Source organism: Lethenteron reissneri, chromosome 24 (genome assembly GCF_015708825.2).
Source record: "Lethenteron reissneri isolate LAM-NWPU_2019-01 chromosome 24, ASM1570882v1, whole genome shotgun sequence".
Lineage (NCBI taxonomy): Eukaryota > Metazoa > Chordata > Hyperoartia > Petromyzontiformes > Petromyzontidae > Lethenteron > Lethenteron reissneri.
This window is the reverse complement of record NC_083802.1, coordinates 9,956,626-9,971,727: the sequence shown is the minus strand read 5'-3', so window position 1 is coordinate 9,971,727 and position 15,102 is coordinate 9,956,626. Positions and strand designations below refer to the sequence as shown.

The 15,102-nt window shown below is 47.0% G+C and overlaps 1 protein-coding gene across 1 annotated transcript; it reads right to left on the bottom strand.

The window, feature by feature from the left end:
* Window positions 1-1,620: 1,620 nt before the first annotated feature.
* On the bottom strand, window positions 1,621-10,676 carry LOC133346565 (zinc finger protein 462-like). Its single transcript, XM_061558208.1, has 6 exons — window positions 10,625-10,676; window positions 8,265-8,449; window positions 7,703-7,849; window positions 6,749-6,918; window positions 5,312-5,412; window positions 1,621-5,055 (listed from the first exon to the last, which is right to left on the bottom strand). Exons 2-6 carry the CDS (start codon window positions 8,446-8,448, stop codon window positions 1,767-1,769), a joined length of 3,891 nt encoding a protein of 1,296 aa, XP_061414192.1. The 5' UTR covers window position 8,449; window positions 10,625-10,676; the 3' UTR covers window positions 1,621-1,766.
* Between the last annotated feature and the right edge of the window lie 4,426 nt (window positions 10,677-15,102).

The window sequence follows — 15,102 nt, the reverse complement described above, 5'->3', positions numbered from 1 at the left end:
TGAATAATGGTTTACGTCGAGTCCACCTGCTTAAATGAGAAATGAGCAATGGGCGGCAGCTCATCTCTGTTGGCAGCCATGTGCTGGTGGTGGAAATTGCTAGGGCAGGCTAGTACCTCCAAGGGACAATCACTGTTACTGACTTTGGACAAAATAATTATGCTCATTTTATTGACCACAAAGGGATGATGATCGGGTGAGACAACCACAAACCGGGAACATGTGATTGTGAGTCAAGTAGTCTGACCACAGCGACACGCAGCCAGATCTCTAGCAGGAGGTTCATAGTGCCTGCGTCATAGACGAGCCATTGCTTATGAGGTACACAGGATAGTCTTTATACAGTTCTTTATAATAATCTCTGAAAATAAATAATATTTGATAATTATGTCTTGAGTTGCCACGAGAACATGGCATTTCCACTGACCTTTATCAGTTGAGTTATTGCTGTGGTCAGAATGCTCAACTCACAATCAGGAGAGGGCCTGAGTTCAAATCCTGGCTCATCCCTTCACCATCCACATCAGTAGCATTATCACCACCATTATTATCTCCAATTCATCACTTCCCTCACTAGCATTCCCAACACCACCACCACCATCACTATTAACCATCCATACCCACACCACTATCACTATCCCAACTGTAACTACTACCACAACCCACATTATCATAATCATCACTTCATCACCAACATTAACAAAATCATTACAATCACTATAACCCTCATCACCACCACCTCCATCATCATCATCTCCATCACCACTACCACCACAATCATCACCACATTCATAATCATTCTCTCGCGCACACGCCGGCCAACTCAAGAGAAAATCACCTCTTGATCATTGCCCTGAGCTGTTTGATCTTCATTGTCGGTCGTTTGATCTCCATCAGCCCTGGCGACAGCCGGCACCGCATCGCCATCACCTGGCTCTTCGGCAGCCCCGTGGCTAGAATCAAGCTCATCTTTCGGCCGCTCCTCCTCCATCTCCACCACCTTCGGCTGCAACGAATCTTCTGGTTCATTGCAATCACCGCCACTGCCTCCATCATTTGCAGCCACCTCCGTCAACACCTTTCCTCCCTCAGCAGTGGCGGCCCTCAGCTCCCGGCAGCGCACCTCGTGCAGCAGTAACCTCTCCATCGATGGCAGCGCCAGATCGGGACAAAGAGAGCATCGATAGCCGCCCAACCCGTGGCCGCCACCGCTGCCAAAGGCTAGCTCCGCCAGCGGGCCCTCTTCCTCCCCGCCGGCCGCTCCTGCAGATCTATGGTTTTTAGCCCAGGATGGGCGGCGCCCGCCACTGCCGCCGCCAGCACCACCACCCCGTACCGGCCGTCGACGATGAAGGCAAGCGAGGAGCAGCGGGGAGGCGGGTTCGGCACGAGACCACACCTCCTCGCTGCAGGCCCGCACGGTGGGGTGGCGCTTCTGGTAGTGCGTGAGCACGCCGTGCACACGGGCATTCAGGTAAGGACATAGGGCGCACGTGAAGATCAGCTGGCCCTGGCGATGCTGCTGGCGCTGCTGCTGAGTTGGTGCGGATGCGGCAGTGGAGGTGACAGCGGTGGAAGTGGCATACGTGCTAGAACTAGGGGTGGCATCACTAGCGCTACCAGCTACAGCAGCCGTAGCACCATCTCCTCCACCATCAGCAGCAACATTTGCAGGAGAATCAGTAGTAACAGCAGCAGTGGTGGCAGCAGTGGTGGCAGCAGCGGCGGCAGCAGCGGCAGTAGCCCTGCGTCGTGCCCGGTCTCGCTCACGTCGAAGTAGAATGGCGGGGGACACCTCCACCGACTGCTGCTCTAGCGAATGCAGCTGCTGCAGGTCCAGGCCGGCGCCCGCATGCCTCCGCGCTATGTGTGCATCCAGCTGCCTCGCCGTGCTGCAGGCGACACCGCAGTGGGAGCAGCGGCGCAGTGGGCGGTGATGACCACGTGATGGCGTCGAGGATAGATCGACCGCAGTTTCCTCCACCGATGTCGTCATTGTTGTTCCGTGCGAAGGGGGCGTCGGGACAGGTCAATGATGTCGGCACCAGCGGCCCAACTTCCCCGTCTTCCACGGCATCTCCTCCCCTCACCAGTGCTGTGTGCCGCCGAACTATGTCAGCACTAGCCCGCACACCCGGGTGGCGCTTTTGGCAGTGCACGAGCACGCCCTGCACTGAGCGGTTAGTGTAGCCGCACTCCTGGCAGTAGAAGGGGCCCGGCGTAATAATCGTCACTGCCATCGCTGCGCTCGGTTGAGCTTCGGCTGCCGCATCAGGAGAAGAGGACACTGGTAGCGGCGCCGCAGCGGGCTGGCCACAGGGGACGGCCGGCAGCGCTGTGGCGACAGTAGGCGTCGGCGTCGGCGGTAGTGGTGTCACGAGCAACCGCATCATCTCAGCAAGGCCCATCCTCGCCGGCGACTGCGGCTCGTCCGCCGGAGGGGCACCATCCGCCGGAAAGCGCTGTCCCTCTCGCACGTAGCGCGCCGTCACTTTGACCAACGGGTGGCGCTTCTGGTAGTGAACGAGGACACCCTGCACCGAGCGATTGGCATAGTTGCAGTGGCGGCACCGGAAGGTTGGCTCAGATGCTTGCTCTGCCTCTTCAACCAGCCCCGCCTCTCCTGTCGACCCTGCCTCTGCATTGGCGTCAGGTTTGGAACCGCCACCGAAACGGCGCCGCAGTGATCCGCGCATCGTCCCCTTCGCCGGCGGTTGCCCTCGGCGCAAGATGCGTGCATAGGTGGCCTTGACAGCTGGGTGCCGGCGCTGGTAGTGCACAAGCACTGAATGGATGTTGCCGTGACCGTAGGGACACTGGTCGCAACCATACCACGAGCTTCCACTGCTACTGCCAGCAAAACCATGGCGTGGACGCCCAGCGTACTTCCTCCTGATCTCGTTGGTGCTGTTGGTGCGGTAGTGGTGGTTGTGCTTCCGCTGCAGTGGCCCCCGCGTCACATCGAAAGTGGACGCCACCAGCGCGGTGGTGATGTGCACCGTTGGGTGCTCGCTGATGTAGTGCGGCATCATGGCCGCGACATCTGCATGCGAAAAGGGGCACACCAGGCAGCGATAGCGCAAGATTGAACCATTGCATATGTCCTCCCCCTCTCCTCGTTTTTCCTCATCCGAAACGTCATCATCTTCAGCGGCATGGTGCTCTTTTTCTTCATTTTCATCAGCTGCTCCTCCTCCTACTCTATGGTCATCGCTTTCAACATCACTAGCCTCACTCGCCTCTCCGGCAGCGCTCTCGGTGACTTCGTGACCACCGTCGGATGATGCTAGCGCCTGCAGTGCAGCCAACGCGGAGCCGGCACCATTTTCCGACAGTCGAGTCTGTAGGCCCTGCACGATGGCGTCGATGCGGGCATTGGGTTTGTGCGGGAGGACGACTGACGAGGAGAGATCCAGCGCCTGCTGCTGCCGCCCGTCTCGTGCCACCTCCCCAACCACTTCGGCGCTGCCAGCATTGCCATTCAACACCAGTGACAGCAGCCGAGCAGTGGGCCGTGACGACTGCGCCGACTCGCCTGTTTCAACCCCCACCTCCGGCTCAGTCCCCGATTCTGCTGCTGCGCCGCTTGTCCTGCTGCTGCGCCGGTTACTGAATCTCAGTGGCTTCTTGCTGGTGCCCACACTCGATTCCAGTGGCCTATGATTCTTGGCATTAAGTCCGTCGCGCGGCATTGTTGACGGTGTTGGTGCTGCTGGCATCTGTGTCGTATTTGGTGGCAGCTGCAGTGAAATTTGTGGGACTGACTGCTCTGCGTTTCCTACCTGTTTCACCTCATCTTTCTCTGCCTCCACAATTGCCAACACCTCTTCCTCCTTCACTTGTCCAGCTGTGACGCCTCCTTCTGTCTCAGACACCGACAAGTCCGTCTTTACCGCTGATCTCAAGTTGACAATGTCTCCTACTTCCAATTTTGTCATCACTGCTGTTTCTACCGGCTGGACGACCGCGGTCGGAGTTTTCCCAGGGTCTCCGATTGCCACTGCCTTGAGGCCTCGGTTTCTACGTGAGGCCCTTCCTCTAGCTTTGCCACCACCACTGCGACTCTCCTCGCCGCCCAGGTGGAACTTGAGAACGTGGCGTGACGTGCTTCTTCTGTGGTCGCTCACAAAGGGACAGTACACGCACTGAAAGCGCCCTCCCTCGCCCTTCAAGTATGCCACACCACACAGGACCTGTGACTTGCGGCCACGGTGGCGGCCTCCCCCTTTTGCACAGCCAGAGGGGGCGGCTGAGGCAGCCGGGTTTTCTCCCACAATGGCCGATGGCGTTGAGGGCTCCTGTAAAGCGGAGGACAACTGGACGATGCTGCCATTGCCGCCGCCAACTTCAATACCACCACCATCAAGGCCACCATCTTTAGTGCCACCCCCTTCAGTGGGATTCCAGTTGCTGCTGCCCCCTTTGGAAGCATCCACTTCAAGGCTGCTCTTCCCAGTTCCAAATTTAGTGCCACTCTCTTCGGTAGGGTTCCAGTTACTGATGTCTCCTTTAAGGTTGCCATCTTCAGAGTGCCCTCCTTCAACACGTATTTTTTTCTTGCGCACCCCTTCAGCGCTGTCCCCTTTCGTACGAACCCTCTTCGTGCTACCCCCCTCGATGCCTTTCCCTTTAGAGCGAATCTTCTTAGAGCCACTCTTCTTAGTGCCACCACCTTCAGAATCTCCACCTTTCTTACGAATTCTTTTGGTGGTGCCGCTGCCGTCGTGACTGCCTCCTTTTTTACGAATCTTCTTGGCAGCGCTGCCTCCCTCCAGGCCACTCCCTCGCTTGTGACCGCGTCCACCGGACCTCGAAGCCGGCTCTCGTTTTGAAGGATGGGCCATACTCGACATGGATGGAGAAAGTGGAGGAGGTACTGGTGATGGCAGTGGTGGAAGGGATTTTGGAGAAGAAAAGGATAATGATGATGTCGACGATGAAGATGAGGAAGAAGAGGTAGACGAGGGGACGTCCGGCAAGATAGATACTCGGGGCCGGCGGAGGAGGTGAGGCGAGGTGCTCTTTGACCGCTCTCGCTTGCGGGTGGATTTTGTGCTGAAAAGGAAAATGAACAAATTATTAGGTTTTAAAAAAACACTATCAGTGGGCTAGCATCGTAGATAGTGTTGGTATTGGTGACAACGGTGATAATGGTGATATTGGTGGCAATGGTGGTGGTAGTAAAAATGGTAATGATGGTGGTGATGATGAAGGTGCTGGTGATGGTAAAGATGCTGCAAATAAACCACTCAGTCACACCTCTACACATAGACACACAAATATTTCCCAGCCTTAATATGTGCTCACACACCTGGTTGGGCATGCGCGTGGCTCCTTCTGTCCTTGTGACGTTGACAAAACATCTCCCACCGGCAAGCCACTCACTCCTCCCTGATGATGCTTTTCCCTGTGCTGTAAGAAAATATAAAACACTTTTAATTTATTTCATCTCAAAATTATATTACAATGATGCTGCTATTGAGCAGAGTCATGGACTAGCGGTAGTGCATTTGACACTTGTTTCAGACGTTCACAGCTCACATCCAGTGGCCACTTTAGTTATTACTGCGGGTGTATTAACGAAATAATACACGCCGTCTGCTCCACAGTTGTCGGTTAAAGATCTTGATGTCATTCACCACAGCAAGCCATTATGTGCCAGCGTTATGGTAAAAATTTGTCAAACTAAATTTTTTTCTAAATTTTATTATCCCAATTATTAATTAGAATAGACAATTTGAATCATCACCCCCTACTGCAAACACTTGGCAGTACCCTCCTGAAAAGAGTCCTTAGATGGAGTGATGCTGTTTTGGGTAAATGAGCAAATTCAAAATAATGATCATGGGATGGAGATATTGCAGTTGAACCTCTCACAATGAGCAGTTTCTCATCACACATTCTGTCAGGTAACAACCCTGCAAAATAACATCACAGAACTCTTGCTGAAGTCACTTCAATAGCCTCTTAACTACACGAAGGAATCACCTTTTATATGCCCTGAAAATTGTTTTTGTCAAACAGAAATCAAACCCACTATTTAATGGAAAACCTATTTAATATACTGATTTTTATGTAGAATTGTGACCAAGCTGAGACTTGCCACACTTAAGAGTCTGGTTAATACACAGGCTACCGAAATCCAGATGCAAATTTAGTCTTAGCAGTGCTGGTTCATTAGCACCCGAGCCACCCGTCATTTATATTAATTCATTTCTTTAAGCGTGATGAATTAACCGTCTTGTAGGAACAGCGGCTGACAGTGTAAGAATATTTGTTCTTACAGCAGGTATGTGAAAATTCAACTCCTGCATCAGGGCTGCCAATAAAAGGTGAGTGCTGCCTCAGACACATGGACTTTATGTTGTGTCAGGCTGCCTCTAACTGAAAAATAACAACTATAATGAACCCTTTTCACAAAGAAGGAATCTCAACACCACTGCAACCACTTGTTGGTAAGTCATCCTGTACTACATCAGTACATCTCTCGCTATGCCGTGCTGTGCCCATTTACCCACTATTTCCAGCCAAACAGAAACCACGAGGGCATGCAATAAATCGGCATCAGGACCCAGCCAATGTATTCTAGCCTGCCGGAGCTCACCGATGGGACTGTGCATCAAGACCTTTCAAGCACCTATGAGCTCCTCAAACACTACCACCTGGTTAAGGCCAGTATGAATCAAAGAAAGGCCAGCCTGAATATTTTAAGCTGGTGCAGGTGTTCCATCATCACCAAAACCAGTACCTTAAACATGCGGCCCCTTCTTGGTGTTCTGTATCCACAGTCGATACAGATGTAAGTTTTTCCGCTTCCTCTGCCTCCCGCTCCTCCTCCAGATTCAACATTGAACCCGGCAGCCACACACTGAGCAGGGGAGAGTCCTCCCCTCCCATTCCAGCTACCGCCTGCAACCTCTGCACACCAGGCACATCAGTTTATTGTCCTTCCCCCATACCTCCGATTGGCACGGTTGGCTACATACGGTGAAAAAGAAGTTCAACATACATCAAACACACAACCACCCAACACACACATCGCACACCCCACACAAACATCGCACACACCCCACCGCGCGCGCACTGCAACACCACACACAAACCCCACACCCCGCACACACATCCCCCACCACACACAAACTCCACCGTGCAAACACTGCACACACCCCATATACAAACATCACACAAACATATGAGCCATTGCGTTTGAGTTTATTTTTCTCTGGTGGTTCATAAAGGCTGTCAAAAAGATACCACTACATATCTAGGTTCGAATCCTGTCATTGGATCTCTCTCATTACCGATTCATAGAGCTAGTACTGCTGAGCTTCTGGATGTGAGCCCTGGGTGTAGGCATCTCTCCCTATTAATAATGGCCATGTTCGAGACAATATGTAACCATTACCAACATTCTGAGTTTAGTTTACTCTTAAAAGGATCATAATGGCTATGACGGAAAATCTGCACCGGTAAAATCATGAATTTAAGCCGGGGTTCATAAATGGCTTTGGCGCTTTTCCCAGCACAGCTGGGTTCCGGTACCCCTCTCTCTTGAGTCATAATGCTGAGGGCCTAGGTTCGAGCCTTAGGTCGAGGTTAATAAATGTCCAAGGCCTAAACTTTGTCAGCATACTGTAGACTGCAAATGGGCCTGTATAGAAACCATAGTTCCAGATTCAAATACAGTGCAATGTTTCTTTACCTGAGCTTTCAGTTAAAGCTGGGGGGTGGTGAATTCTGGGTCGTCCTCTGGGGCGAGAGGGCTTGGCTTGGCGAGCAGAGGTTGAGGATAATGATTTGGAGGTGGTTGTAGGAGGTTGTGGACTTAGCAGGCGATGTGAGGAGTGACCTACAAGGGAACACAATAATGATTTAATCAATGGCAGCTGCACAATCTGTAACACCATAAGCAGCAAACGCAAGAGCAGCAGCAAGTGTCATCACATTGTGGTTGACGGCAACATGAGTAGTAATGGCAGTAACAGCATAATTTTAATCATCTGGCTTGTAATTCATAATAAAGATACGCGCTCCAACCCAAAAACCTATATTACGAATAATATTAATCGCGAAAGTCTACGTGTTAAACCGGATTGTAATTATTGACAGCATCGACAATAATATCAATGACACGAACAAAGCGTCAGCATCACCGTAATGTGGCAATGAAGAAGTGATCGAACAAAATTTAACACAAGCATTAAATATATTTAGATAATTTGCAAGTGTGCAATCTTTACATTTTAACTTACAATGCACCTCACCTTTCACATTTTTTAATGGGACGCTTTCCGAATGACCTTTGCCCTCCGTCGAAAAATCTTGCACCCCCTCACGCGGCTTCATTGGCTGCTCAGCAACTCTGGCCCCACCCGCTGTAGGATCACGGCCTGTGATTGGCTGAGGCATCATCACCCCTGGCAAATGCTCATCACTGTCGCTAGACATTCTGCAACAAAAACATGGAAAGATGGCTCATTAACCACTGGAGATTTTATTTTAAAAAAAGAATACGGTTATAATTTCTGTCTCTCATTCATTATTGTCCCATGTTGCTTTATTAAGGACTACCTAGCATTTGTGTTCGACTATCCATCAAAATCCTTTTTTAGCTGGTGTTATGCTTTTGTTGTTTATGATATCTTCAAACACTTGCGATTGGAAGAACTCATGTACAAGTTGGCTAAATAAGAACACTGTTGGAGGAACACAGCTTGAAAACCTGAGGCAATTGTTCAAGGTGAATTTACATTTAGAAAAAGATAGGTAAATGGGAAAACAAGAGCATGAGTAAGCGCTTTTTGAAAACTGCATTTCATCATTTAAAGCAACTTACCAATGTGCCTGTTGGTAAGCTAGATCGGGGAACAAACACAAATCAGAGATATATTGACTTGTTAAGAAAGGCAAGAGTGTTTGGGCACAGGACATGTCACTCAAAGGGATGATGGCCAGTGATAAAGACTGGGGACAATGGTAGCCTCAGTATAAAAAACATCCGAGAAGACAGATAATAGGATGTTGTTTATATTTTGGGGTGAAACGCACAGCCCTGACAAGGCATATACAGCAGGTGGGGTAAGGAAATGGCGGATTGTGAATTGTTGTGCAGACTAGAGATATACGAAGTTCTGCAAAATTGGGAAGTGTAGCCTCCACAAAATGCCACCAAGTGTCCTCGTGTCTGTCTCAGGAAATATTTAAGGGTTTCTTTTTTACTTCTCTCGTACACACCAGCAGGATATGTGCTCTGAAACTGTTACTTGTGTGTCCTTGATGTTACAGTAAAATATTTTATTTACATCATTGGCACGCGTCAGCAGGGTGTGTGGCCTTATAAATGCCCTTCAGGGAACCTGACGACACATCATCCTGAATGCACCAATCTTGTCAGATCTCAGAAGCTAAGCAGCCTGAGTACGGATAGCAATGGGATTGCAAGTTTGCAGCCAAGAGATGGCAGTACCGAGACCGACTCTCTCGTATGGTGAGGTTTCTCCGGGTACAATCACACCACATGCCCCTCATTAAACTGGCCAAACTTCTCAATGCAAGGACCCTCCTGGAAATGAGTCTCGACACCCACCGAGGTAAATAATTAGTATAATTGGTATAACTATAATTATTAAGTGATCGTGGTAATTCATTGACATCTGAAGCCAATGCAATTGGGTGTTTTGATGCTATCCAAGAGACTTGATCGTTTTCATTTAACTTACACTCATCAGCAAGACGTGCACACACACACATTCATTTGAACCGATTTTGAATAAACAAATTTTCCATCATGAAGATATGAATACATCAGAAACTTTAAGTTTCTTATGTTTCCGTAAATAAAAGCATTTCCGAGAATTAAGTTTTTAGAAATGTTTTCGCAGCGGCCATACGATATATATATACACGCATAACATGGTATCGCTTACTATTACTCAAATCTGTCTATATCCACAATAGTTTGTAACTTGATATATATTTTTATGAATGAGCAGTTCAAATTAAAGCTTTCTCTGTGAGGATTGTTGTTTAAAATGAAATCTCACGTGTGCCTCGTTTCAACTCGCGCGATACCGAAGTACGTAAGTGAAATAAGGCTTTGAAACTTAAAAAAAACCCGACAAAATCCCGTATAACTAAGCTACAAAAAAACGATAGAAACATTAAAGGCAATTAAACTGTGGTGTCCATGAATCAGACCTGGCGTCTCACGTACGCCCCACATGCATGCGCGTCTTAAAATCGTCCCATTTTTACGGGGGGCGAAAAACAACACGGAATTTGGACTCGAATGCTGCCAAATATCGCGACGCGAGACGATCGGGGTGATTGCAAACCCTCAAAATATGCACGAAACGCCACGAAATCGCTTCAAAGTTGGACAAAATGTCACGAAACATCGGAGCAAAAACAAAAAAAACGCACGTTTACAACGCGGCCACATCGCGGCCATTGTTTGGACGCGAGAGTCCACGGCAGATCGGGCCCCAAATGAAGTCGCGATTACGACGGAACGCGCAGACTTTCGACCGAGTCCGTCGAATCCGTGAGAAGGTTAAGATCTCCAGCTTTCTGGCGATATGGATTTCGGTGGAATTCGAGGTTTACGCGGTCGCAAAAAACCCACTTGAAGGCGGGCCTTGGTCGGCTGCGGCAGCCTGAGAGTTGCAGGGTGGAGGCCTCGCCGTGAGTGGCCGGAGCCGTTGCCACCTGGCCCCGCTAGAGGGCCCACGATGCCACGAAAACCCACAGCGAACATTATCCCTCTCCTTGCCTTTGGCGATATGGCGATATTGTTCTATTTTATTACCGCGATAAACCGTATCGTCCGTTTTGCGTGGTGTCGTGTGTTGCTGTGCTGTAATGAAACACTGTATAGTAAAACTGTAAACGAATTTCTGTTTTATTTCACCAGGTAAGGCCAACTGAGCTGGGTGGCTCTATTTTTTGAGAAGCGACCTGGCCACAAATGATAGCTCAACGAAGTGGCTTATTATGTGGGAATGTAGAGAATGTGTCTAAATGTGGAGGGGAAAAACGGAGGACCCGGAGAAAAACTCACACGACCACGGGGAGAACATGCAAACTTCAATTATACAACAGGCGGTCAGGGTCGGGATCAAACCCACAACCTCCTGTAAACTATGCGAGGTAATTAACATCTTTCTACCGTGGCACCTTAGTATTGTATGGGCCAATCCATACCACAACAGATGTACCAACATTATTTAGGTGCCTCTATTTTAGCACAACGTTTACAAAAATGTAACCTGGTGTGGTTCACAATCATTTTCACTAACTGGTTATGTGTGTCATATGCACATTGGAATGTTTTCAAATATTAATTTCAAGGAGTGTGTAACAGTCACAAACAATAAAAGGACTAAGTTGGCAGCAGTGGACAACACAAACAAAAACCTAACCGCATTTGTTATTAACACTGCCTTAGAACACATTAATATACATATAAGGGAATGACATTTCAGGCAAAAACCCTTCTTAATTGCCCCTTCTGTAATCTCTGCTCTAAAGAAGCATCATTGCCCGAAACGTCAGCCACAAACACACCAAACAGTGTTAATGACAATCTGAATTAATTTTATGGATGCTTGACAGTAATGCCTGACTTCTTTTCTCTATCTCTTGACATGATTTCGTCTTAGTACACAAATCAGTGGCAGTAATTTTTAGAATACAGTGTTTGCATAGACAGCAATTTTCGTGTTACCTTAATGGCACCGTTATTTTTCTCTTACTGAGCCAAGGATACGCATAATCAGTTTATGAACATTGCAGCATGAAAATGAGGCAATCATGAATAATTCAAGATGTAGACAATTCACTAATAAATCAATAGCTGCACGGAACATGCATGCAATTTATGTATGAATATAAACTTCACCTTTATATCAAGATGTTATTTACCCAGAAGTAATCATTTTCTTATACTTTTTGTGGGGATGCAAACCTATTAATGAATTGACAGCAGGATGTGTTTATCATGATTAGTTTGTTGTCCGTCCCCCGCACCTCCGATTAGCATGGTTGGCTACGTATGGTGCGAAAAAAGTCCAAAATACATACGTACGTAACACCTATATGCAGGACAACCTGCACATACGGGAAGTACAGCAAGTAGGGCTTTTACCTATTTTTGCCTAGTTGGAGTGTGAACCTCTCGGGATAAGTTTTTTTCTAAGAGGTCTGGTTTACACCTACATCCATAAACTCGAAATACAATCTCCAAACATTTCTCGCAGGACTTGAATGGTATTCTCCCTGGGAATACCAGGTGCTAGGCTGTGAGGGGATCATGACATTGCAGTCGATCAATGGGGTATTGAATTTGTTCAGGTGTTTAAGTACTGCCCTCTCAGATGCGAGGGTTTTCTCAAGGGCTGAACGATTAATCGATTTCAAATCGAAATCGCAATTTGAAACAATGTGATTAGCAAATCGCAAAGGCTGCGATTTTTTGAGATTTGAAAAGTCCTATAACTTTCTTATCGGAATTATTTTACTATTTATTATTTTAACTTTGTTGATTTAACTTCACAATTGTTATATGTTTGATTGTTCTATTTGAATTAAAACATTTTAATTAATAAATGTTGGAAGCAAATCATATTTTAAGTTCTCATCCTTGCATTAGAATACATAGAGCAATTCATATTTGATGGTATCATGTGGTAATGCTCCATCACATGTTTTAAATCTATTACACAGTGAATATTGAACTGAAGCTTCATTTTACAAAATTTAATCGCAAATCAATTCACAATCGCAATATCTGTCAGAAAAATCGCAATTAGATATTTTCCACAAATCGTACAGCCCTAGTTTTCTCCTGGTACTCCAATTTACTCCCACAAGTCAAACGTTCATTCGTGACTTTAGCTAATCTTGAAATGATTGAGGCTGTGATGTGTTAATAAAGGACATTAATATTTCTAATATGAAGACCCAGACTTACCAGGATAAATATCTCACATCAATTGACGTTCTGAAATAAGGAGTGACCCCAACAGACAGATGCAGGTAATTCAAAGTTTATTTGCAATTTACTCAATTTATAAAAAAACAGTACCATGTCCATAACATTCATTGCCACCTCCTGAGAACACTTGACAGGACCCTCCTAAAAAGAATCATGAGACTCGGTAAGTCTTTCCTGGGTGAACAAGCGTTATAAATAAAAATGTGCTCTTGCAATTCAGCACTTACAACATAATTGAACATTACACATTTGTGCCAATAGAACCATGTTTTTTAAGCGCACATTAATGCGTTAATGTATGCTAAAATCATGTGTAACCATGTTAAGTTAAATACACTGTAAGTGTAATAGTGATTTGGCTGAATAAGTGATGAAACAAACGAATGAGGCATAAACCAGTATAAGTCTGCAATGCGCATAACATTTCCTTAGACCATGTAAAGCCAATAGTGACATCTTCCAAGGTCAAGTTACAGTCTTTGTAAGAGGTGAGATAATGTTCACAGTTACTATGAATAGTCGAATGCCCTGGTGTAAAGTTCAGAAAGCATTACCTCTTTGGGACAACGATGATCTGTGATGAGGGGTGTAAATTGAATTTTAAGCTTCTGGTGTACTGGTGAAATCTATGCTGTCTGAAATGTAATTAAATTGTCGATAAGATTAACACACTCAACATATTCGTCGATAACACTGCCTTAAAAAGAAAAAAACATTTGTAGCATTTGGGGCAATGGTCCCTTCTTTAGCCTTGTGTTATGAAGAGCGAGATTAATACAGATGACCCCCGATTTACGATGGCTCGAATTGCGACCTCCCCTCCGGCCTTTTATGACCTTTCTTATAGTTAGACCCCACCACAGTAACGACCAAAACTCGTATCTACGACCGCCTAATGACGAGTCTGCGAATGCCATGCACAAATCCGTCGCCAGATGGCGCTGCTTTGTTATTCTGCCCTATGTGTATGTATTTGGACAGTGACGTTAGCTGCTCCGAGAGCGAACGCAGCAGCATCTGTATGGCGACCTTTATTGCCAGTATCAAAAATAGAATAGGGTTTACCTTTTCTAGCAATAAAACACGTGTTAAGATGTTCAAACACAAAACAGAAACCCTTTTGCAAGGAATCCTGTCTGCATGAACCACACGTGCTTGTGGTGAACATGCATTCAAAAACATGCTCTAATAATACATGCATTGTCTTTGAAACTGATTGGTCCACACTAGAGACAGCTTTCTTTAGAGCCTATTCTCAACCAGTGTGAGACCAGAGAACGCCAAAAGGTGAACAGGTTTCTGTTTGGTGTTTTAACATCTGAACACCTGTTATATTGCCAGAAAGGGTAAAATGTATTCTTATATGCAGCAGCGTCTCTCTCACAACGCTCTTCACTTTTTTGTAAAACAACATTTTTTTTTTAATGGTTTTGCCTTTCGCTATCTCTGAGAAGATGAAATGTGATGTGCATGCATAAAAGTAGTGAAAGATTTTCAAATGCAAGTGCTTGTTTAAAAATTTCGATTTGTTTTTACTTAATAAATCTTCGTAAAAGTAATATTAAGTTAAGATAAATGTTTGTTCGGGTTATTTTCATTTATTTCTCGTGGTCAATTTCGGTATTTTAATGGTGCGCAATGGGTTTCTGGGAACGGAACCCCAACGTATAACATTGCGCCCGATGGGAATAAGGGCTTCGACTTACGACGACTCCACTTGCGACCGTCGTCCGGGTAACCAATCAGGTCGTAGATGCCCGGGTGGGGGGGGGGGGTCAGATGTACACTCACAATGTTGGGGGTGGGGGGGAGCAGGAAAATTGTGCGATGGACTTGAGAACTGAAGGATTTATTTCAAGAGCGTGGCCACCCGCCTCGCGTAAACGCGTTGCATTGGGTCGTCACTCGCTCGTGTTGGAAACTTCCCCGTGAGTGAGTGTCGTTATCCACCAACGTGATGGGTGCCATGAGCACACGGTAGGTGATGAGGGAGGGGAGCTGTGTGATGTTAAACGTGCAAACACTAACTTGGCTGTCCGCCTGATGAAGCCTGTTGGTAATTACAGGTAGTCCCCGAGTTACGACGGTCCGACTTACGATATTTCGAT